Raw genomic sequence first — 24,579 nt, forward strand, 5'->3', positions numbered from 1 at the left:
CCCTCTAGTTACCCAGTCAGTTCTACAGTAGTCTGTCCATCCCTCTTCTAGTTACCCAGTCAGTTCTACAGTAGTCTGTCCATCCCTCTAGTCTAGTTACCCAGTCAGTTCTACAGTAGTCTGTCCATCCCTCTAGTCTGGTTTACCCAGTCAGTTCTACAGTAGTCTGTCCATCCCTCTAGTCTAGTTACCCAGTCAGTTCTACAGTAGTCTGTCCATCCCTCTAGTCTAGTTACCCAGTCAGTTCTACAGTAGTCTGTCCATCCCTCTAGTCTAGTTACCCAGTCAGTTCTACAGTAGTCTGTCCATCCCTCTAGTCTAGTTACCCAGTCAGTTCTACAGTAGTCTGTCCATCCCTCTAGTCTAGTTACCCAGTCAGTTCTACAGTAGTCTGTCCATCCCTCTAGTCTAGTTACCCAGTCAGTTCTACAGTAGTCTGTCCATCCCTCTAGTCTAGTTACCCAGTCAGTTCTACAGTAGTCTGTCCATCCCTCTAGTTGTTACCCAGTCAGTTCTACAGTAGTCTGTCCATCCCTCTAGTCTAGTTACCCAGTCAGTTCTACAGTAGTCTGTCCATCCTCTAGTCTAGTTACCCAGTCAGTTCTACAGTAGTCTGTCCATCCCTCTAGTCTAGTTGCCCAGTCAGTTCTACAGTAGTCTGTCCATCCCTCTAGTCTAGTTACCCAGTCAGTTCTACAGTAGTCTGTCCATCCCTCTAGTCTAGTTACCCAGTCAGTTTCTACAGTAGTCTGTCCATCCCTCTAGTCTAGTTACCCAGTCAGTTCTACAGTAGTCTGTCCATCTCTCTAGTCTAGTTACCCAGTCAGTTCTACAGTAGTCTGTCCATCCCTCTAGTCTAGTTACCCAGTCAGTTCTACAGTAGTCTGTCCATCCCTCTAGTCTAGTTACCCAGTCAGTTCTACAGTAGTCTGTCCATCCCGTCTAGTCAGTTACCCAGTCAGTTCTACAGTAGTCTGTCCATCCCTCTAGTCTAGTTACCCAGTCAGTTCTACAGTAGTCTGTCCATCCCTCTAGTCTGGTTACCCAGTCAGTTCTACAGTAGTCTGTCCATCCCTCTAGTCTAGTTACCCAGTCAGTTCTACAGTAGTCTGTCCATCCCTCTAGTCTAGTTACCCAGTCAGTTCTACAGTAGTCTGTCCATCCCTCTAGTCTAGTTACCCAGTCAGTTCTACAGTAGTCTGTCCATCCCTCTAGTCTAGTTCCCAGTCGTTCTACAGTAGTCTGTCCATCCCTCTAGTCTAGTTACCCAGTCAGTTCTACAGTAGTCTGTCCATCCCTCTAGTTACCCAGTCAGTTCTACAGTAGTCTGTCCATCCCTCTAGTCTAGTTACCCAGTCAGTTCTACAGTAGTCTGTCCATCCCTCTAGTCTAGTTACCCAGTCAGTTCTACAGTAGTCTGTCCATCCCTCTAGTCTAGTTACCCAGTCAGTTCTACAGTAGTCTGTCCATCCCTCTAGTCTAGTTACCCAGTCAGTTCTACAGTAGTCTGTCCATCCCTCTAGTCTAGTTACCCAGTCAGTTTCTACAGTAGTCTGTCCATCCCTCTAGTCTAGTTACCCAGTCAGTTCTACAGTAGTCTGTCCATCCCTCTAGTCTAGTTACCCAGTCAGTTCTACAGTAGTCTGTCCATCCCTCTAGTCTGGTTACCCAGTCAGTTCTACAGTAGTCTGTCCATCCCTCTAGTCTAGTTACCCAGTCAGTTCTACAGTAGTCTGTCCATCCCTCTAGTCTAGTTACCCAGTCAGTTCTACAGTAGTCTGTCCATCCCTCTAGTCTAGTTACCCAGTCAGTTCTACAGTAGTCTGTCCATCCCTCTAGTCTAGTTACCCAGTCAGTTTCTACAGTAGTCTGTCCATCCCTCTAGTCTAGTTACCCAGTCAGTTTCTACAGTAGTCTGTCCATCCCTCTAGTCTAGTTACCCAGTCAGTTCTACAGTAGTCTGTCCATCCCTCTAGTCTAGTTACCCAGTCAGTTCTACAGTAGTCTGTCCATCCCTCTAGTCTAGTTACCCAGTCAGTTCTACAGTAGTCTGTCCATCCCTCTAGTCTAGTTACCCAGTCAGTTCTACAGTAGTCTGTCCATCCCTCTAGTCTAGTTACCCAGTCAGTTCTACAGTAGTCTGTCCATCCCTCTAGTCTAGTTACCCAGTCAGTTCTACAGTAGTCTGTCCATCCCTCTAGTCTAGTTACCCAGTCAGTTCTACAGTAGTCTGTCCATCCCTCTAGTCTAGTTACCCAGTCAGTTCTACAGTAGTCTGTCCATCCCTCTAGTCTGGTTACCCAGTCAGTTCTACAGTAGTCTGTCCATCCCTCTAGTCTAGTTACCCAGTCAGTTTCTACAGTAGTCTGTCCATCCCTCTAGTCTAGTTACCCAGTCAGTTCTACAGTAGTCTGTCCATCCCTGTCTAGTTACCCAGTCAGTTCTACAGTAGTCTGTCCATCCCTCTAGTCTAGTTACCCAGTCAGTTCTACAGTAGTCTGTCCATCCCTCGTCTAGTTACCCAGTCAGTTCTACAGTAGTCTGTCCATCCCTCTAGTCTAGTTACCCAGTCAGTTCTACAGTAGTCTGTCCATCCCTCTAGTCTAGTTACCCAGTCAGTTCTACAGTAGTCTGTCCATCCCTCTAGTCTAGTTACCCAGTCAGTTCTACAGTAGTCTGTCCATCCCTCTAGTCTAGTTACCCAGTCAGTTCTACAGTAGTCTGTCCATCCCTCTAGTCTAGTTACCCAGTCAGTTCTACAGTAGTCTGTCCATCCCTCTAGTCTAGTTACCCAGTCAGTTCTACAGTAGTCTGTCCATCCCTCTAGTCTAGTTACCCAGTCAGTTCTACAGTAGTCTGTCCATCCCTCTAGTCTAGTTACCCAGTCAGTTCTACAGTAGTCTGTCCATCCCTCTAGTCTAGTTACCCAGTCAGTTCTACAGTAGTCTTTCCATCCCTCTAGTTACCCAGTCAGTTTCTACAGTAGTCTGTCCATCTCTCTAGTCTAGTTACCCAGTCAGTTCTACAGTAGTCTGTCCATCCCTCTAGTCTGGTTGCCCAGTCAGTTCTACAGTAGTCTGTCCATCCCTCTAGTCTAGTTACCCAGTCAGTTCTACAGTAGTCTGTCCATCCCTCTAGTCTAGTTACCCAGTCAGTTCTACAGTAGTCTGTCCATCCCTCTAGTTACCCAGTCAGTTCTACAGTAGTCTGTCCATCTCTCTAGTCTAGTTACCCAGTCAGTTCTACAGTAGTCTGTCCATCCCTCTAGTCTGGTTACCCAGTCAGTTCTACAGTAGTCTGTCCATCCCTCTAGTCTAGTTACCCAGTCAGTTCTACAGTAGTCTGTCCATCCCTCTAGTCTAGTTACCCAGTCAGTTCTACAGTAGTCTGTCCATCCCTCTAGTTACCCAGTCAGTTCTACAGTAGTCTGTCCATCCCTCTAGTCTAGTTACCCAGTCAGTTCTACAGTAGTCTGTCCATCCCTCTAGTCTAGTTACCCAGTCAGTTCTACAGTAGTCTGTCCATCCCTCTAGTCTGGTTACCCAGTCAGTTCTACAGTAGTCTGTCCATCCCTCTAGTCTAGTTACCCAGTCAGTTCTACAGTAGTCTGTCCATCCCTCTAGTCTGGTTACCCAGTCAGTTCTACAGTAGTCTGTCCATCCCTCTAGTCTGGTTACCCAGTCAGTTCTACAGTAGTCTGTCCATCCCTCTAGTTACCCAGTCAGTTCTACAGTAGTCTGTCCATCCCTCTAGTCTAGTTACCCAGTCAGTTCTACAGTAGTCTGTCCATCCCTCTAGTTACCCAGTCAGTTCTACAGTAGTCTGTCCATCCCCTAGTCTAGTTACCCAGTCAGTTCTACAGTAGTCTGTCCATCCCTCTAGTCTAGTTACCCAGTCAGTTCTACAGTAGTCTGTCCATCCCTCTAGTCTAGTTACCCAGTCAGTTCTACAGTAGTCTGTCCATCCCTCTAGTCTAGTTACCCAGTCAGTTCTACAGTAGTCTGTCCATCCCTCTAGTTACCCAGTCAGTTCTACAGTAGTCTTTCCATCCCTCTAGTTACCCAGTCAGTTCTACAGTAGTCTGTCCATCCCTCTAGTCTAGTTACCCAGTCAGTTCTACAGTAGTCTGTCCATCCCTCTAGTCTGGTTGCCCAGTCAGTTCTACAGTAGTCTGTCCATCCCTCTAGTCTAGTTACCCAGTCAGTTCTACAGTAGTCTGTCCATCCCTCTAGTCTAGTTACCCAGTCAGTTCTACAGTAGTCTTTCCATCCCTCTAGTTACCCAGTCAGTTCTACAGTAGTCTGTCCATCTCTCTAGTCTAGTTACCCAGTCAGTTCTACAGTAGTCTGTCCATCCCTCTAGTCTGGTTACCCAGTCAGTTCTACAGTAGTCTGTCCATCCCTCTAGTCTAGTTACCCAGTCAGTTCTACAGTAGTCTGTCCATCCCTCTAGTCTAGTTACCCAGTCAGTTCTACAGTAGTCTGTCCATCCCTCTAGTTACCCAGTCAGTTCTACAGTAGTCTGTCCATCCCTCTAGTCTAGTTACCCAGTCAGTTCTACAGTAGTCTGTCCATCCCTCTAGTCTAGTTACCCAGTCAGTTCTACAGTAGTCTGTCCATCCCTCTAGTCTAGTTACCCAGTCAGTTCTACAGTAGTCTGTCCATCCCTCTAGTCTAGTTACCCAGTCAGTTCTACAGTAGTCTGTCCATCCCTCTAGTCTAGTTACCCAGTCAGTTCTACAGTAGTCTGTCCATCCCTCTAGTTACCCAGTCAGTTCTACAGTAGTCTTTCCATCCCTCTAGTTACCCAGTCAGTTCTACAGTAGTCTGTCCATCCCTCTAGTCTAGTTACCCAGTCAGTTCTACAGTAGTCTGTCCATCCCTCTAGTCTGGTTGCCCAGTCAGTTCTACAGTAGTCTGTCCATCCCTCTAGTCTAGTTACCCAGTCAGTTCTACAGTAGTCTGTCCATCCCTCTAGTCTAGTTACCCAGTCAGTTCTACAGTAGTCTTTCCATCCCTCTAGTTACCCAGTCAGTTCTACAGTAGTCTGTCCATCTCTCTAGTCTAGTTACCCAGTCAGTTCTACAGTAGTCTGTCCATCCCTCTAGTCTGGTTGCCCAGTCAGTTCTACAGTAGTCTGTCCATCCCTCTAGTCTAGTTACCCAGTCAGTTCTACAGTAGTCTGTCCATCCCTCTAGTCTAGTTACCCAGTCAGTTCTACAGTAGTCTTTCCATCCCTCTAGTTACCCAGTCAGTTCTACAGTAGTCTGTCCATCTCTCTAGTCTAGTTACCCAGTCAGTTCTACAGTAGTCTGTCCATCCCTCTAGTCTGGTTACCCAGTCAGTTCTACAGTAGTCTGTCCATCCCTCTAGTCTAGTTACCCAGTCAGTTCTACAGTAGTCTGTCCATCCCTCTAGTCTAGTTACCCAGTCAGTTCTACAGTAGTCTGTCCATCCCTCTAGTTACCCAGTCAGTTCTACAGTAGTCTGTCCATCCCTCTAGTCTAGTTACCCAGTCAGTTCTACAGTAGTCTGTCCATCCCTCTAGTCTAGTTACCCAGTCAGTTCTACAGTAGTCTGTCCATCCCTCTAGTCTGGTTACCCAGTCAGTTCTACAGTAGTCTGTCCATCCCTCTAGTCTAGTTACCCAGTCAGTTCTACAGTAGTCTGTCCATCCCTCTAGTCTGGTTACCCAGTCAGTTCTACAGTAGTCTGTCCATCCCTCTAGTCTGGTTACCCAGTCAGTTCTACAGTAGTCTGTCCATCCCTCTAGTTACCCAGTCAGTTCTACAGTAGTCTGTCCATCCCTCTAGTTACCCAGTCAGTTCTACAGTAGTCTGTCCATCCCTCTAGTTACCCAGTCAGTTCTACAGTAGTCTGTCCATCCCCCTAGTCTAGTTACCCAGTCAGTTCTACAGTAGTCTGTCCATCCCTCTAGTCTAGTTACCCAGTCAGTTCTTCAGTAGTCTGTCCATCCCTCTAGTCTAGTTACCCAGTCAGTTCTACAGTAGTCTGTCCATCCCTCTAGTCTAGTTACCCAGTCAGTTCTACAGTAGTCTGTCCATCCCTCTAGTCTAGTTACCCAGTCAGTTCTACAGTAGTCTGTCCATCCCTCTAGTCTGGTTACCCAGTCAGTTCTACAGTAGTCTGTCCATCCCTCTAGTCTAGTTACCCAGTCAGTTCTACAGTAGTCTGTCCATCCCTCTAGTCTGGTTACCCAGTCAGTTCTACAGTAGTCTGTCCATCCCTCTAGTCTGGTTACCCAGTCAGTTCTACAGTAGTCTGTCCATCCCTCTAGTTACCCAGTCAGTTCTACAGTAGTCTGTCCATCCCTCTAGTTACCCAGTCAGTTCTACAGTAGTCTGTCCATCCCCCTAGTCTAGTTACCCAGTCAGTTCTACAGTAGTCTGTCCATCCCTCTAGTCTAGTTACCCAGTCAGTTCTACAGTAGTCTGTCCATCCCTCTAGTCTAGTTACCCAGTCAGTTCTACAGTAGTCTGTCCATCCCTCTAGTCTAGTTACCCAGTCAGTTCTACAGTAGTCTGTCCATCCCTCTAGTCTAGTTACCCAGTCAGTTCTACAGTAGTCTGTCCATCCCTCTAGTCTAGTTACCCAGTCAGTTCTACAGTAGTCTGTCCATCCCTCTAGTCTAGTTACCCAGTCAGTTCTACAGTAGTCTGTCCATCCCTGTAGTCTAGTTACCCAGTCAGTTCTACAGTATTCTGTCCATCCCTCTAGTCTAGTTACCCAGTCAGTTCTACAGTAGTCTGTCCATCCCTCTAGTCTGGTTACCCAGTCAGTTCTACAGTAGTCTGTCCATCCCTCTAGTCTGGTTACCCAGTCAGTTCTACAGTAGTCTGTCCATCCCTCTAGTCTGGTTACCCAGTCAGTTCTACAGTAGTCTGTCCATCCCTCTAGTTACCCAGTCAGTTCTACAGTAGTCTGTCCATCCCTCTAGTCTGGTTACCCAGTCAGTTCTACAGTAGTCTGTCCATCCCTCTAGTCTAGTTACCCAGTCAGTTCTACAGTAGTCTGTCCATCCCTCTAGTCTAGTTACCCAGTCAGTTCTACAGTAGTCTGTCCATCCCTCTAGTTACCCAGTCAGTTCTACAGTAGTCTGTCCATCCCTCTAGTCTAGTTACCCAGTCAGTTCTACAGTAGTCTGTCCATCCCTCTAGTCTAGTTACCCAGTCAGTTCTACAGTAGTCTGTCCATCCCTCTAGTCTAGTTACCCAGTCAGTTCTACAGTAGTCTGTCCATCCCTCTAGTCTAGTTACCCAGTCAGTTCTACAGTAGTCTGTCCATCCCTCTAGTCTAGTTACCCAGTCAGTTCTACAGTAGTCTGTCCATCCCTCTAGTTACCCAGTCAGTTCTACAGTAGTCTTTCCATCCCTCTAGTTACCCAGTCAGTTCTACAGTAGTCTGTCCATCCCTCTAGTCTAGTTACCCAGTCAGTTCTACAGTAGTCTGTCCATCCCTCTAGTCTGGTTGCCCAGTCAGTTCTACAGTAGTCTGTCCATCCCTCTAGTCTAGTTACCCAGTCAGTTCTACAGTAGTCTGTCCATCCCTCTAGTCTAGTTACCCAGTCAGTTCTACAGTAGTCTTTCCATCCCTCTAGTTACCCAGTCAGTTCTACAGTAGTCTGTCCATCTCTCTAGTCTAGTTACCCAGTCAGTTCTACAGTAGTCTGTCCATCCCTCTAGTCTGGTTGCCCAGTCAGTTCTACAGTAGTCTGTCCATCCCTCTAGTCTAGTTACCCAGTCAGTTCTACAGTAGTCTGTCCATCCCTCTAGTCTAGTTACCCAGTCAGTTCTACAGTAGTCTTTCCATCCCTCTAGTTACCCAGTCAGTTCTACAGTAGTCTGTCCATCTCTCTAGTCTAGTTACCCAGTCAGTTCTACAGTAGTCTGTCCATCCCTCTAGTCTGGTTACCCAGTCAGTTCTACAGTAGTCTGTCCATCCCTCTAGTCTAGTTACCCAGTCAGTTCTACAGTAGTCTGTCCATCCCTCTAGTCTAGTTACCCAGTCAGTTCTACAGTAGTCTGTCCATCCCTCTAGTTACCCAGTCAGTTCTACAGTAGTCTGTCCATCCCTCTAGTCTAGTTACCCAGTCAGTTCTACAGTAGTCTGTCCATCCCTCTAGTCTAGTTACCCAGTCAGTTCTACAGTAGTCTGTCCATCCCTCTAGTCTGGTTACCCAGTCAGTTCTACAGTAGTCTGTCCATCCCTCTAGTCTAGTTACCCAGTCAGTTCTACAGTAGTCTGTCCATCCCTCTAGTCTGGTTACCCAGTCAGTTCTACAGTAGTCTGTCCATCCCTCTAGTCTGGTTACCCAGTCAGTTCTACAGTAGTCTGTCCATCCCTCTAGTTACCCAGTCAGTTCTACAGTAGTCTGTCCATCCCTCTAGTTACCCAGTCAGTTCTACAGTAGTCTGTCCATCCCTCTAGTTACCCAGTCAGTTCTACAGTAGTCTGTCCATCCCCCTAGTCTAGTTACCCAGTCAGTTCTACAGTAGTCTGTCCATCCCTCTAGTCTAGTTACCCAGTCAGTTCTACAGTAGTCTGTCCATCCCTCTAGTCTAGTTACCCAGTCAGTTCTACAGTAGTCTGTCCATCCCTCTAGTCTAGTTACCCAGTCAGTTCTACAGTAGTCTGTCCATCCCTCTAGTCTAGTTACCCAGTCAGTTCTACAGTAGTCTGTCCATCCCTCTAGTCTAGTTACCCAGTCAGTTCTACAGTAGTCTGTCCATCCCTGTAGTCTAGTTACCCAGTCAGTTCTACAGTATTCTGTCCATCCCTCTAGTCTAGTTACCCAGTCAGTTCTACAGTAGTCTGTCCATCCCTCTAGTCTGGTTACCCAGTCAGTTCTACAGTAGTCTGTCCATCCCTCTAGTCTGGTTACCCAGTCAGTTCTACAGTAGTCTGTCCATCCCTCTAGTCTGGTTACCCAGTCAGTTCTACAGTAGTCTGTCCATCCCTCTAGTTACCCAGTCAGTTCTACAGTAGTCTGTCCATCCCTCTAGTCTAGTTACCCAGTCAGTTCTACAGTAGTCTGTCCATCCCTCTAGTCTAGTTACCCAGTCAGTTCTACAGTAGTCTGTCCATCCCTCTAGTCTAGTTACCCAGTCAGTTCTACAGTAGTCTGTCCATCCCTCTAGTTACCCAGTCAGTTCTACAGTAGTCTGTCCATCCCTCTAGTCTGGTTACCCAGTCAGTTCTACAGTAGTCTGTCCATCCCTCTAGTCTAGTTACCCAGTCAGTTCTACAGTAGTCTGTCCATCCCTCTAGTCTAGTTACCCAGTCAGTTCTACAGTAGTCTGTCCATCCCTCTAGTCTAGTTACCCAGTCAGTTCTACAGTAGTCTGTCCATCCCTCTAGTCTAGTTACCCAGTCAGTTCTACAGTAGTCTGTCCATCCCTCTAGTCTAGTTACCCAGTCAGTTCTACAGTAGTCTGTCCATCCCTCTAGTCTAGTTACCCAGTCAGTTCTACAGTAGTCTGTCCATCCCTCTAGTCTAGTTACCCAGTCAGTTCTACAGTAGTCTGTCCATCCCGTCTAGTTACCCAGTCAGTTCTACAGTAGTCTGTCCATCCCTCTAGTCTAGTTACCCAGTCAGTTCTACAGTAGTCTGTCCATCCCTCTAGTTACCCAGTCAGTTCTACAGTAGTCTGTCCATCCCTCTAGTCTAGTTACCCAGTCAGTTCTACAGTAGTCTGTCCATCCCTCTAGTCTAGTTACCCAGTCAGTTCTACAGTAGTCTGTCCATCCCTCTAGTCTGGTTACCCAGTCAGTTCTACAGTAGTCTGTCCATCCCTCTAGTCTAGTTACCCAGTCAGTTCTACAGTAGTCTGTCCATCCCTCTAGTCTGGTTACCCAGTCAGTTCTACAGTAGTCTGTCCATCCCTCTAGTCTGGTTACCCAGTCAGTTCTACAGTAGTCTGTCCATCCCTCTAGTCTGGTTACCCAGTCAGTTCTACAGTAGTCTGTCCATCCCTCTAGTCTAGTTACCCAGTCAGTTCTACAGTAGTCTGTCCATCCCTCTAGTTACCCAGTCAGTTCTACAGTAGTCTGTCCATCCCTCTAGTCTAGTTACCCAGTCAGTTCTACAGTAGTCTGTCCATCCCTCTAGTCTAGTTACCCAGTCAGTTCTACAGTAGTCTGTCCATCCCTCTAGTTACCCAGTCAGTTCTACAGTAGTCTGTCCATCCCTCTAGTCTAGTTACACAGTCAGTTCTACAGTAGTCTGTCCATCCCTCTAGTTACCCAGTCAGTTCTACAGTAGTCTGTCCATCCCTCTAGTCTGGTTACCCAGTCAGTTCTACAGTAGTCTGTCCATCCCTCTAGTCTAGTTACCCAGTCAGTTCTACAGTAGTCTGTCCATCCCTCTAGTTACCCAGTCAGTTCTACAGTAGTCTGTCCATCCCTCTAGTTACCCAGTCAGTTCTACAGTAGTCTGTCCATCCCTCTAGTCTGGTTACCCAGTCAGTTCTACAGTAGTCTGTCCATCCCTCTAGTCTAGTTACCCAGTCAGTTCTACAGTAGTCTGTCCATCCCTCTAGTCTGGTTACCCAGTCAGTTCTACAGTAGTCTGTCCATCACTCTAGTCTAGTTACCCAGTCAGTTCTACAGTAGTCTGTCCATCCCTCTAGTCTGGTTACCCAGTCAGTTCTACAGTAGTCTGTCCATCCCTCTAGTCTGGTTACCCAGTCAGTTCTACAGTAGTCTGTCCATCCCTCTAGTCTAGTTACCCAGTCAGTTCTACAGTAGTCTGTCCATCCCTCTAGTCTAGTTACCCAGTCAGTTCTACAGTAGTCTGTCCATCCCTCTAGTTACCCAGTCAGTTCTACAGTAGTCTGTCCATCCCTCTAGTTACCCAGTCAGTTCTACAGTAGTCTGTCCATCCCTCTAGTCTAGTTACCCAGTCAGTTCTACAGTAGTCTGTCCATCCCTCTAGTCTAGTTACCCAGTCAGTTCTACAGTAGTCTGTCCATCCCTCTAGTCTAGTTACCCAGTCAGTTCTACAGTAGTCTGTCCATCCCTCTAGTCTGGTTACCCAGTCAGTTCTACAGTAGTCTGTCCATCCCTCTAATCTGGTTACCCAGTCAGTTCTACAGTAGTCTGTCCATCCCTCTAGTTACCCAGTCAGTTCTACAGTAGTCTGTCCATCCCTCTAGTTACCCAGTCAGTTCTACAGTAGTCTGTCCATCCCTCTAGTCTAGTTACCCAGTCAGTTCTACAGTAGTCTGTCCATCCCTCTAGTTACCCAGTCAGTTCTACAGTAGTCTGTCCATCCCTCTAGTTACCCAGTCAGTTCTACAGTAGTCTGTCCATCCCTCTAGTCTAGTTACCCAGTCAGTTCTACAGTAGTCTGTCCATCCCTCTAGTTACCCAGTCAGTTCTACAGTAGTCTGTCCATCCCTCTAGTCTAGTTACCCAGTCAGTTCTACAGTAGTCTGTCCATCCCTCTAGTCTGGTTACCCAGTCAGTTCTACAGTAGTCTGTCCATCCCTCTAGTCTGGTTACCCAGTCAGTTCTACAGTAGTCTGTCCATCCCTCTAGTCTAGTTACCCAGTCAGTTCTACAGTAGTCTGTCCATCCCTCTAGTTACCCAGTCAGTTCTAAAGTAGTCTGTCCATCCCTCTAGTTACCCAGTCAGTTCTACAGTAGTCTGTCCATCCCTCTAGTCTAGTTACCCAGTCAGTTCTACAGTAGTCTGTCCATCCCTCTAGTCTGGTTACCCAGTCAGTTCTACAGTAGTCTGTCCATCCCTCTAGTCTGGTTACCCAGTCAGTTCTACAGTAGTCTGTCCATCCCTCTAGTCTAGTTACCCAGTCAGTTCTACAGTAGTCTGTCCATCCCTCTAGTTACCCAGTCAGTTCTACAGTAGTCTGTCCATCCCTCTAGTTACCCAGTCAGTTCTACAGTAGTCTGTCCATCCCTCTAGTCTAGTTACCCAGTCAGTTCTACAGTAGTCTGTCCATCCCTCTAGTCTGGTTACCCAGTCAGTTCTACAGTAGTCTGTCCATCCCTCTAGTCTGGTTACCCAGTCAGTTCTACAGTAGTCTGTCCAACCCTCTAGTCTAGTTACCCAGTCAGTTCTACAGTAGTCTGTCCATCCCTCTAGTTACCCAGTCAGTTCTACAGTAGTCTGTCCATCCCTCTAGTTACCCAGTCAGTTCTACAGTAGTCTGTCCATCCCTCTAGTCTAGTTACCCAGTCAGTTCTACAGTAGTCTGTCCATCCCTCTAGTCTAGTTACCCAGTCAGTTCTACAGTAGTCTGTCCATCCCTCTAGTCTAGTTACCCAGTCAGTTCTACAGTAGTCTGTCCATCCCTCTAGTCTGGTTACCCAGTCAGTTCTACAGTAGTCTGTCCATCCCTCTAGTCTAGTTACCCAGTCAGTTCTACAGTAGTCTGTCCATCCCTCTAGTCTAGTTACCCAGTCAGTTCTACAGTAGTCTGTCCATCCCTCTAGTCTAGTTACCCAGTCAGTTCTACAGTAGTCTGTCCATCCCTCTAGTTACCCAGTCAGTTCTACAGTAGTCTGTCCATCCCTCTAGTCTAGTTACCCAGTCAGTTCTACAGTAGTCTGTCCATCCCTCTAGTTACCCAGTCAGTTCTACAGTAGTCTGTCCATCCCTCTAGTTACCCAGTCAGTTCTACAGTAGTCTGTCCATCCCTCTAGTTACCCAGTCAGTTCTACAGTAGTCTGTCCATCCCTCTAGTCTAGTTACCCAGTCAGTTCTACAGTAGTCTGTCCATCCCTCTAGTCTAGTTACCCAGTCAGTTCTACAGTAGTCTGTCCATCCCTCTAGTCTGGTTACCCAGTCAGTTCTACAGTAGTCTGTCCATCCCTCTAGTCTAGTTACCCAGTCAGTTCTACAGTAGTCTGTCCATCCCTCTAGTCTGGTTACCCAGTCAGTTCTACAGTAGTCTGTCCATCCCTCTAGTCTGGTTACCCAGTCAGTTCTACAGTAGTCTGTCCATCCCTCTAGTCTGGTTACCCAGTCAGTTCTACAGTAGTCTGTCCATCCCTCTAGTCTAGTTACCCAGTCAGTTCTACAGTAGTCTGTCCATCCCTCTAGTTACCCAGTCAGTTCTACAGTAGTCTGTCCATCCCTCTAGTCTAGTTACCCAGTCAGTTCTACAGTAGTCTGTCCATCCCTCTAGTCTAGTTACCCAGTCAGTTCTACAGTAGTCTGTCCATCCCTCTAGTTACCCAGTCAGTTCTACAGTAGTCTGTCCATCCCTCTAGTCTAGTTACCCAGTCAGTTCTACAGTAGTCTGTCCATCCCTCTAGTTACCCAGTCAGTTCTACAGTAGTCTGTCCATCCCTCTAGTCTGGTTACCCAGTCAGTTCTACAGTAGTCTGTCCATCCCTCTAGTCTAGTTACCCAGTCAGTTCTACAGTAGTCTGTCCATCCCTCTAGTTACCCAGTCAGTTCTACAGTAGTCTGTCCATCCCTCTAGTTACCCAGTCAGTTCTACAGTAGTCTGTCCATCCCTCTAGTCTGGTTACCCAGTCAGTTCTACAGTAGTCTGTCCATCCCTCTAGTTACCCAGTCAGTTCTACAGTAGTCTGTCCATCCCTCTAGTCTAGTTACCCAGTCAGTTCTACAGTAGTCTGTCCATCCCTCTAGTCTAGTTACCCAGTCAGTTCTACAGTAGTCTGTCCATCCCTCTAGTTACCCAGTCAGTTCTACAGTAGTCTGTCCATCCCTCTAGTCTAGTTACCCAGTCAGTTCTACAGTAGTCTGTCCATCCCTCTAGTTACCCAGTCAGTTCTACAGTAGTCTGTCCATCCCTCTAGTCTGGTTACCCAGTCAGTTCTACAGTAGTCTGTCCATCCCTCTAGTCTAGTTACCCAGTCAGTTCTACAGTAGTCTGTCCATCCCTCTAGTTACCCAGTCAGTTCTACAGTAGTCTGTCCATCCCTCTAGTTACCCAGTCAGTTCTACAGTAGTCTGTCCATCCCTCTAGTCTGGTTACCCAGTCAGTTCTACAGTAGTCTGTCCATCCCTCTAGTCTAGTTACCCAGTCAGTTCTACAGTAGTCTGTCCATCCCTCTAGTCTGGTTACCCAGTCAGTTCTACAGTAGTCTGTCCATCACTCTAGTCTAGTTACCCAGTCAGTTCTACAGTAGTCTGTCCATCCCTCTAGTCTGGTTACCCAGTCAGTTCTACAGTAGTCTGTCCATCCCTCTAGTCTGGTTACCCAGTCAGTTCTACAGTAGTCTGTCCATCCCTCTAGTCTAGTTACCCAGTCAGTTCTACAGTAGTCTGTCCATCCCTCTAGTCTAGTTACCCAGTCAGTTCTACAGTAGTCTGTCCACCCCTTTAGTTACCCAGTCAGTTCTACAGTAGTCTGTCCATCCCTCTAGTCTAGTTACCCAGTCAGTTCTACAGTAGTCTGTCCATCCCTCTAGTTACCCAGTCAGTTCTACAGTAGTCTGTCCATCCCTCTAGTCTAGTTACCCAGTCAGTTCTACAGTAGTCTGTCCATCCCTCTAGTCTGGTTACCCAGTCAGTTCTACAGTAGTCTGTCCATCCCTCTAGTCTGGTTACCCAGTCAGTTCTACAGTAGTCTGTCCATCCCTCTAGTCTAGTTACCCAGTCAGTTCTACAGTAGTCTGTCCATCCCTCTAGTTACCCAGTCAGTTCTACAGTAGTCTGTCCATCCCTCTAGTTACCCAGTCAGTTCTACAGTAGTCTGTCCATCCCTCTAGTCTAGTTACCCAGTCAGTTCTACAGTAGTCTGTCCATCCCTCTAGTTACCCAGTCAGTTCTACAGTAGTCTGTCCATCCCTCTAGTCTAGTTACCCAGTCAGTTCTACAGTAGTCTGTCCATCCCTCTAGTTACCCAGTCAGTTCTACAGTAGTCTGTCCATCCCTCTAGTCTAGTTACCCAGTCAGTTCTACAGTAGTCTGTCCATCCCTCTAGTCTGGTTACCCAGTCAGTTCTACAGTAGTCTGTCCATCCCTCTAGTCTGGTTACCCAGTCAGTTCTACAGTAGTCTGTCCATCCCTCTAGTCTAGTTACCCAGTCAGTTCTACAGTAGTCTGTCCATCCCTCTAGTTACCCAGTCAGTTCTACAGTAGTCTGTCCATCCCTCTAGTTACCCAGTCAGTTCTACAGTAGTCTGTCCATCCCTCTAGTCTAGTTACCCAGTCAGTTCTACAGTAGTCTGTCCATCCCTCTAGTCTGGTTACCCAGTCAGTTCTACAGTAGTCTGTCCATCCCTCTAGTCTGGTTACCCAGTCAGTTCTACAGTAGTCTGTCCATCCCTCTAGTCTGGTTACCCAGTCAGTTCTACAGTAGTCTGTCCATCCCTCTAGTTACCCAGTCAGTTCTACAGTAGTCTGTCCATCCCTCTAGTCTAGTTACCCAGTCAGTTCTACAGTAGTCTGTCCATCCCTCTAGTCTGGTTACCCAGTCAGTTCTACAGTAGTCTGTCCATCCCTCTAGTCTGGTTACCCAGTCAGTTCTACAGTAGTCTGTCCAACCCTCTAGTCTAGTTACCCAGTCAGTTCTACAGTAGTCTGTCCATCCCTCTAGTTACCCAGTCAGTTCTACAGTAGTCTGTCCATCCCTCTAGTTACCCAGTCAGTTCTACAGTAGTCTGTCCATCCCTCTAGTCTAGTTACCCAGTCAGTTCTACAGTAGTCTGTCCATCCCTCTAGTCTAGTTACCCAGTCAGTTCTACAGTAGTCTGTCCATCCCTCTAGTCTAGTTACCCAGTCAGTTCTACAGTAGTCTGTCCATCCCTCTAGTCTAGTTACCCAGTCAGTTCTACAGTAGTCTGTCCATCCCTCTAGTCTGGTTACCCAGTCAGTTCTACAGTAGTCTGTCCATCCCTCTAGTCTGGTTACCCAGTCAGTTCTACAGTAGTCTGTCCATCCCTCTAGTCTAGTTACCCAGTCAGTTCTACAGTAGTCTGTCCATCCCTCTAGTTACCCAGTCAGTTCTACAGTAGTCTGTCCATCCCTCTAGTCTAGTTACCCAGTCAGTTCTACAGTAGTCTGTCCATCCCTCTAGTCTGGTTACCCAGTCAGTTCTACAGTAGTCTGTCCATCCCTCTAGTCTGGTTACCCAGTCAGTTCTACAGTAGTCTGTCCATCCCTCTAGTCTAGTTACCCAGTCAGTTCTACAGTAGTCTGTCCATCCCTCTAGTTACCCAGTCAGTTCTACAGTAGTCTGTCCATTCCTCTAGTCTAGTTACCCAGTCAGTTCTACAGTAGTCTGTCCATCCCTCTAGTCTGGTCCCCGAGTCAGTTAGGAGTTTTTCTGTTGTTTCCCACCAAGCAGGCATAGATGCTTCATCTGACTGAGTTTGCATTAGAATAGACAATGTTGTTACCACCCAAAGCAGAGAAGAGTTTAATTCGCTATTGAGAGAGAGAGAGAGAGAGAGAGAGAGAGACATGCTTTTTGGCACAAACCCATTCTCTTGTCATAGGGGCTGTTGTTTTGGATGCACAGTCACGAGGGTACGGGTGTTGGGAGCCCTTGTACAGTATTATGTGTAAGGCTAGTCTGTCAGACAGACTAAACATGACAATGTTTATTTAGTTATTTATTTATTTCACCTTTATTTAACCAGGTAGGCAAGTTGAGAACAAGTCCTCATTTACAACTGCGACCTGGCCAAGATAAAGCAAAGCAGTTCGACAACATACAACAACACAGAGTTACACATGGAGTAAAACAAACATACAGTCAATAATACAATAGAAAAATAAGTCTATATACAATGTGAGCAAATGATGTGAGATAAGGGAGGTAAAGGCAAAAAAGGCCATGGTGGCAAAGTAAATACAATATAGCAAGTAAAACACTGGAATGGTAGATTTGTAGTGGAAGAAAGTGCAAAGTAGAAATAATGGGGTGCAAAGGAGCTAAATAAATAAATACAGTATATATATAATAATGTGGAGTTGGCTGGCTAGACAACTAACCCAGTAGGGTAGTATGCATCGGTAAGTCTTACCTGCCCCCACAGCCCTTCGATGCCCTCCAGGGTAGTATGCATCAGTAAGTCTTACCTGCCCCCCAGCCCTTCGATGCCCTCCAGGGTAGTATGCATCAGTAAGTCTTACCTGCCCCCACAGCCCTTCGATGCCCTCCAGGGTAGTATGCATCGGTAAGTCTTACCTGCCCCCCAGCCCTTCGATGCCCTCCAGGGTAGTATGCATCAGTAAGTCTTACCTGCCCCCACAGCCCTTCGATGCCCTCCAGGGTAGTATGCATCAGTAAGTCTTACCTGCCCCCACAGCCCTTCGATGCCCTCCAGGGTAGTATGCATCGGTAAGTCTTACCTGCCCCCCAGCCCTTCGATGCCCTCCAGGGTAGTATGCATCAGTAAGTCTTACCTGCCCCCACAGCCCTTCGATGCCCTCCAGGGTAGTATGCATCAGTAAGTCTTACCTGCCCCCACAGCCCTTCGATGCCCTCCAGGGTAGTATGCATCAGTAAGTCTTACCTGCCCCCACAGCCCTTCGATGCCCTCCAGGGTAGTATGCATCAGTAAGTCTTACCTGCCCCCACAGCCCTTCGATGCCCTCCAGGGTAGTATGCATCAGTAAGTCTTACCTGCCCCCACAGCCCTTCGATGCCCTCCAGGGTAGTATGCATCAGTAAGTCTTACCTGCCCCCACAGCCCTTCGATGCCCTCCAGGGTAGTATGCATCAGTAAGTCTTACCTGCCCCCCAGCCCTTCGATGCGCTCCCTCTCCTTGGGAAGCTCAGGCTTGTGGTCCTGTGTAACCTCCACGGCCCTGATGAACTGGTCAGAGGGGTCATCCTGGACCCCCAGCACTATGGCAGAGTCTCCTACGTGGGCCACGTACATTCGGTCCCCCCGGATTACCACTACACTGGCCGTGGTGCCCGAGGTGCTGGGAAGCCCTGTGAGTGTTTTGGGCCATTCGGCTGCAGAGGGAAGGAAAAGAGAGGGAGGGAGAGAGAGAGAGAGAGAGAGAGAGAGAGAGAGAACATGTTGAACTATTGGAACCTGCACAGCCTTAGAAGTAGCCTTCAGCCTAACCTACTTCCCTGAGGTCCCTGCCTGCAATAATATGGCCCCTGAATATAACAACAGTTAGGAAGGAACTCCTGTTCCCAGAGAACTACCGTCCTGGAGGTTTTAACTCCAACCCTGTTCCTGTAGAACTACCATCCTGGAGGTTTTAACTCCAACCCTGTTCCTGTAGAACTACCATCCTGGAGGTTTTAACTCCAACCCTGTTCCTGTAGAGCTACCGTCCTGTCGGTTTTAACTCCAACCCTGTTCCTGTAGAACTACCGTCCTGGAGGTTTTAACTCCAACCCTGTTCCTGTAGAACTACCATCCTGTTGGTTTTAACTCCAACCCTGTTCCTGTAGAACTACCATCCTGGAGGTTTTAACTCCAACCCTGTTCCTGTAGAACTACTATCCTGTTGGTTTTAACTCCAACCCTGTTCCTGTAGAACTACCATCCTGGAGGTTTTAACTCCAACCCTGTTCCTGTAGAACTACCATCCTGGAGGTTTTAACTCCAACCCTGTTCCTGTAGAACTACCATCCTGGAGGTTTTAACTCCAACCCTGTTCCTGTAGAACTACCATCCTGGAGGTTTTAACTCCAACCCTGTTCCTGTAGAACTACCATCCTGGAGGTTTTAACTCCAACCCTGTTCCTGTAGAACTACCATCCTGGAGGTTTTAACTCCAACCCTGTTCCTGTAGAACTACCATCCTGGAGGTTTTAACTCCAACCCTGTTCCTGTAGAACTACCGTCCTGGAGGTTTTAACGCCAACCCTGTTCCTGTAGAGATACCCTCCTGGAGGTTTTAACTCCAACCCTGTTCCTGTAGAACTACCATCCTGGAGGTTTTAACTCCAACCCTGTTCCTGTAGAACTACCATCCTGGAGGTTTTAACGCCAACCCTGTTCCTGTAGAGCTACCGTCCTGGAGGTTTTAACTCCAACCCTGTTCCTGTAGAACTACCATCCTGGAGGTTTTAACGCCAACCCTGTTCCTGTAGAGATACCCTCCTGGAGGTTTTAACGCCAACCCTGTTCCTGGAGAGCTACAGTCCTGTAGGTTTTAACTCCAACCCTGTTGGAGGGAACGGGATCGGACAGCCCCTGATATAGGGAACGGGATCGGGCAGCCCCTGATATAGGGAACGGGATCGGGCAGCCCCTGATATAGGGAACGGGATCGGGCAGCCCCTGATATAGGGAACGGGCAGCCCCTGATATAGGGAACGGGCAGCCCCTGACATAGGGAACGGGCAGCCCCTGACATAGGGAACGGGATCGGGCAGCCCCTGACATAGGGAACGGGATCGGGCAGCCCCTGACATAGGGAACGGGATCGGGCAGCCCCTGACATAGGGAACGGGATCGGGCAGCCCCTGATATAAGGAAATATGATACCATTTGGGACACATCCATAGACATTTAACAAATAGCCTCGTTGCTACACATTTTTGTTCCAGGTCAACACTAAGCACTAACAAACACATTATTCAACTAATCAACGGCTTGATTTAGTTGATATGTTGAATGAGGTGTGTTTAATACTGGGCGGGAACAAAAATGTGCACATCGTTGGGGTTTCCCAGGACTAGACTAGCCTGCCGTTTGGATGCCCCTTCTGGACAGAGCAGGGGTTCCCCAGCTTTTTCACTCTGGCCTCCCCGTTCCAGCTTTGGGGAACATCCCGCGCCTCCACCTTGTCTATATCTATGGGCACAAGCAATATTCATGACACAAACTGTTCACATCCCTCTGGGTGGCAGACAAAACAAAAAAACAAAAGAAATTCAGGTTTAACCTTTTGGGGCTAGGGGGCAGTATTTTCACGGCTGGAGAAAAAAACGTACCCGATTTAATCTGGTTACTAATCCTACCCAGTAACTAGAATATGCATATACTTATTATATATGGATAGAAAACACCCTAAAGTTTCTAAAACTGTTTGAATGGTGTCTGTGAGTATAACAGAACTCATTTGGCAGGCAAAACCCTGAGACATTTTCTGACAGGAAGTGGATACCTGATGTGTTGAATTACCTTTAAGCCAATGCCATTGAAACACACAGGAGCTGATTAATGTTTTGGCACTTCCTATTGCTTCCACTAGATCTCACCAGCCTTTACAAAGTGTTTTGAATCTTCTACTTTGAGATCTGACCGAACAAGAGCCTTGGAACGGTGATGGCCGATTAGACTCTGGCGAGGTCATGTTGGGTACCCTCGTTCCAAAACGTTTTAAAAGAGAATGCATTCGTCCACCTTGAATATTATTCATGTTCTGGTTAAAAAGGCACTAATGATTTATGCTATACAACGTTTGACATGTTTGAACGAACGTAAATATATTTTTTCCCCTCGTTCATGAAGTGAAGTCCGGCGGGCTTAGATCATGTGCTAACAACACAGAGCTTTTTGGACATAAATAATGAGCTTTTTTGAACAAAACTACATTCGTTATGGACCTGGGATTCCTGGAAGTGACATCTGATGAAGAGAATCAAAGGTAATGGATTATTTACATAGTATTTTCGATTTTAGATCTCTCCAACATGGCCGTTTGTCTGTATCGCAAAGCGTATTTTTCTGGGCGCAGTGCTCAGATTATTGCAAAGTGTGATTTCCCAGTAAGGTTATTTTTAAATCTGGCAAGTCGATTGCGTTCAAGAGATGTAAATCTATAATTCTTTAAATGACAATATAATATTTTACCAATGTTTTCTAATTTTAATTATTTAATTTGTGGTGCTGACTTGACTGCCGGTTATTGAAGGGAAACGATTTCCTGAACATCAACGCCATAGTAAAACGCTGTTTTTGGATATAAATATGAACTTGATAGAACTAAAAATGCATGCATTGTCTAACATAATGTCCTAGGAGTGTCATCTGATGGAGATTGTAAAAGGTTAGTGCATCATTTTAGCTGGTTTTATGGTTTTGGTGACCCTGTCTTTGAATTGACAAAACATTACACACAACTCTTGTAAATGTCCTGTCCTAACATACTCTAAATTTATGCTTTCGCCGTAAAACCTTTTTGAAATCGTAAAACGTGGTTAGATTAAGGAGATGTTTATCTTTCAAAGGGTGTAAGATAGTTGTATGTTTGAAAAATTAGAATTTTGACATTTATTTGGTTTCAAATTTGCCGCTCTTGAAATGCACCTGCTGTTGATAGGGTGCACCACGGGTGGCACGCTAGCGTCCCACATAGCAGTTTTAACAGTCATTTTCTTGCAGTTCTATACACTTTTCCATGTCTAATGTTTATTCATGTGATATGAGTGACTCAAACATTACAACAACATTTACAGGCTAAAAAACTAAACTAAAAAACGTTAGCTGACGTGTGCTGGTTGATCTGGACATTTTATGTTATAAATATCTCTCTAAGGTCTGTAATGACGGACATGACAAGAGGAACTGATGATACCCAATATGGAAATTATACCTTGTACATTCTACTATTATAACTTTCAAGAGTAAGTTTTAAAGCAGTGGCGGTCGGTGACGTTTAAGATAAGGTAGGACAATTATTATTATTTTTTTATGAGCATGGCCTTGTTTCTATTACAGCATATTGGATGACTGTCATTTATATTCCGTTCACCCAGTTCAATGTAACGTCGATAGGTTTAGTATACTACATGACACTCTAATTTTCCCTTCATCGTGAAGTTGCTACAACCTAGTTTATGAAAAGTTTACAACGTCGGTGCACACAAGTCAAGAGAATAATTTGAGTAATCAAGGTGACAGACAGTGACATTAAATCCCACCTTTCCTGCATCTAGCTGATCTAGGGTGTAATCATTAGTCCAACAGTTGCAAACGAGAGAGTTTCTATTGGACAAATTCAGGTATGTTTATCCCCGTTTCGTTCCGTTTAAGAAACGTTTTTCAACAGACTCGGCGTAATGAATACACCCCTGATCACAAGCAAAAACACTTCACTTTTATAGCAGCCACATACAAACAGCATGATCATTTTGCTCGTTAATTCCTTCTCACATCTACTCGTTGTCCTCCGCTCACCTTTTCCCTTCGCTTGTGGACTTCATGTGGACTTCAACACATCAGCGGTTTGTGACCAGGCGGAAAAACTTTTCTCGTTGTCAGAATTTTAGCTAACATCAGTTAACATAGAACTAAGGCGTTATTAAACCTGCTACAATGATGCAGTACAGTGTACAGTCAGCAAGCAGCTTAGCAGTTACACCGGCGGGCCCTGGTGGAAATACATGTATAAAACACAAATGCTTACCTTGACTTGGAAGATTTTCAGTGTTGGATAGCCATACCTAGCTAGCTAACATGGCATCCCTCTCTGTTTGAGCCGGGTGTTTGAGTAGGCTAAATTAGCAAGCTGCAACAAAATATGTCTCTCTCTCGCTTCTCCTTCATTTTTGACCAAATTAATTTGTTTAAAACTGTTCAACTATTGTCTTTCTCTCTCTTTGAGTCAACTAATCACAACATGTTATGCACTGCCGTGCTCGCTAGCTGTAGATTATGCTTTCAGTACTAGATTCATTCTCTGATCCTTTGATTGGGTGGACAACATGCCACTTCATGCTGCAAGAGCTCCGATAGGATGGAGGACATCCTCCGGAAGTTGTCATAATTACTGTGTAAGTATTTGGAAGGGGGTGAAAGCCATGAGCCTCCTAGGTTTTGTATTGAAGTCAATGTACCCAGAGGAGGACAGAAGCTAGCTGTCCTCCGGCTACACCATGGTGCTACTCTACAGTGTGCTGTTGAGGCTACTGTAGAACTTCATTACAAAACAGTGTGTTTTAATCAATTATTTGGTGACGTGAATATATTTAGTATAGTTTAATATCTTTAATGTTTCAATATTGGTATTTTTATGAAATTCACCGAGGACCCCTTCCACTTCTGATGAGCCTTCAATGGTTGAAAGCCAGATTTAGTAAGGTTGGCGTGCCCCACAGTTTGGAAACCACTGGTGTAGGGCAGACTGTGCACTAGTGGTGACTTGACAGAGCAGTTGAAAGATCCAGAGCAGATCGTTGACGACTGCCCTAAATACAACTGCCCTCACAGCTGATAAACCAAGAGACTAATTCATCAAAAGGATAATAGGGGGATGGGGGACGCAATGGTTTTACAAATCCCAATACATATGATGCGTCTCCTTTACAACCAACATTATCAGAGGTTACATGCTACCTGTCCTTCCTACTACAACAATAAACCCGATTTGGTATAATAACATCTACACCTCTTTCCAAACAAGCAGCTGAACCCATTGTCATCCGTATCGAAGGCAAACAGAAGAGGAAGACCCCATGTAAAAAGCTCCTTCACAGAGCCCCCGTACACCCGCCTGTCCGTGTGACCTGGTATGCTGGGGGGGGGGTGTTAGATAGGAATGATGGGATGTCTCTTTCTTTACTCTACTTACTGACAGATGTCCAGCAGTGGTAGGTTTATTCTAATAGTCAAGCCAGAGAACCTAAACCACACATTCAGTTACATCGAGCCTGTGGTGGCCATTTCATTCTTAGATAAAATGTACGACATGCGATAACAAATCCCAATATATATATATTTAACTAGACACATGGATGATTGTAACTTACGCAGCTTTTTCCACATGGCATGGTGGCAGGCAACGAAACCTTTACGAATAGCTGCACACACTTCCTCGTCATCCTTGGACCAAAACCCCCGCTGTTTCTTGATAAATTCCCATAAATAGTCCCGTGCGAACTGCGCTGCCTCTCGGCCTCCGTGGCCATCAAACACCGCGAAGAAAGCCACTGATCGCTGGGTCCGGTTATCGCTCTGGACCGGTGAACTCTCCACTGTGGAAACTGCCAGTGCAGCTGCAGCACAACTTAGGTCCCCATTTTGTACATTTTGTGTCCATGCAACTGTAGTGGAGGCAGATAGAGGCTCGTTGTGTACAGTCCGATCAGGCTGCTCGTTTTCAGGCATAATGTCCACCGTCGAGTTATCCCCTTTGATATCATCATGTTCGTTCGAGTTCAGCTCGTCTTCCCCGGACTCGGGCTCCACTACAACCTCGGTAACGTCCTCCATGTATTTCCTACCTCCCTGGTCGGAGAAAACACTCACTCGCATCAACAAAGTGTTTTCCATGGCCGTAGGGACGTCTTGTTTCAGATGCTGGGTGTTTCTAGTAGCTAAACAAAAAAATGGCCTAAAAAAGTATTTTAAGTGAAGTTTATGGCAGCTTAATGATCAATCAGCCGCTTTTGGTCTTTGTTTATTTCCAAGCCTTGTAGGCATGCCCAGAATCGCATCGACGTCAGAGCTGTATCAACTGGGGGGTAAATAGTGTAAAATACTACAGAGCGCCACCTACAGGATGTGTAAATGCTTCATACACAACGTGTTGACTAACAGTGACAGGCTTGGTTATGGGCCCTTCTCCCTTCCCAACAATGTAGAGAGAAAAATAACTTGGCTATATACACGGAGTACCAGAACCAAGTCCATGTGTAGGGGTACGAGGTAATTGAGGTGGGTACGAGGTAATTGAGGTAGATACAGGACCAGTCAAAAG

The 24,579-nt window shown here is 46.4% G+C and overlaps 1 protein-coding gene across 1 annotated transcript; it reads right to left on the reverse strand.

Annotated features, from left to right (window-relative positions):
* Nucleotides 1-16,876: 16,876 nt before the first annotated feature.
* LOC123744766 (protein phosphatase 1D-like) lies at nt 16,877-24,227 on the reverse strand. The gene is made up of 2 exons (XM_045724873.1): nt 23,630-24,227; nt 16,877-17,926 (listed from the first exon to the last, which is right to left on the reverse strand). The coding sequence occupies exons 1-2, from the start codon at nt 24,150-24,152 to the stop codon at nt 17,694-17,696; spliced, it is 756 nt and encodes a 251-aa protein (XP_045580829.1). The 5' UTR covers nt 24,153-24,227; the 3' UTR covers nt 16,877-17,693.
* Nucleotides 24,228-24,579: the final 352 nt, after the last annotated feature.

Source organism: Salmo salar, chromosome ssa09 (genome assembly GCF_905237065.1).
Source record: "Salmo salar chromosome ssa09, Ssal_v3.1, whole genome shotgun sequence".
Classification (NCBI taxonomy): Eukaryota; Metazoa; Chordata; class Actinopteri; order Salmoniformes; family Salmonidae; genus Salmo; species Salmo salar.

What these genes read in the sequence shown, in the direction of transcription:
- LOC123744766 (XM_045724873.1), bottom strand. Translation starts at nt 24,152, where the DNA reads ATGGAAAACACTTTGTTGATGCGAGTGAGTGTTTTCTCCGACCAGGGA. An exon ending in TGCCATGTGGAAAAAGCTGC is followed by an intron (nt 17,927 to 23,629) that starts GTAAGTTACAAT and finishes TTCCCTCTGCAG; the next exon opens with CCGAATGGCCCAAAACACTC.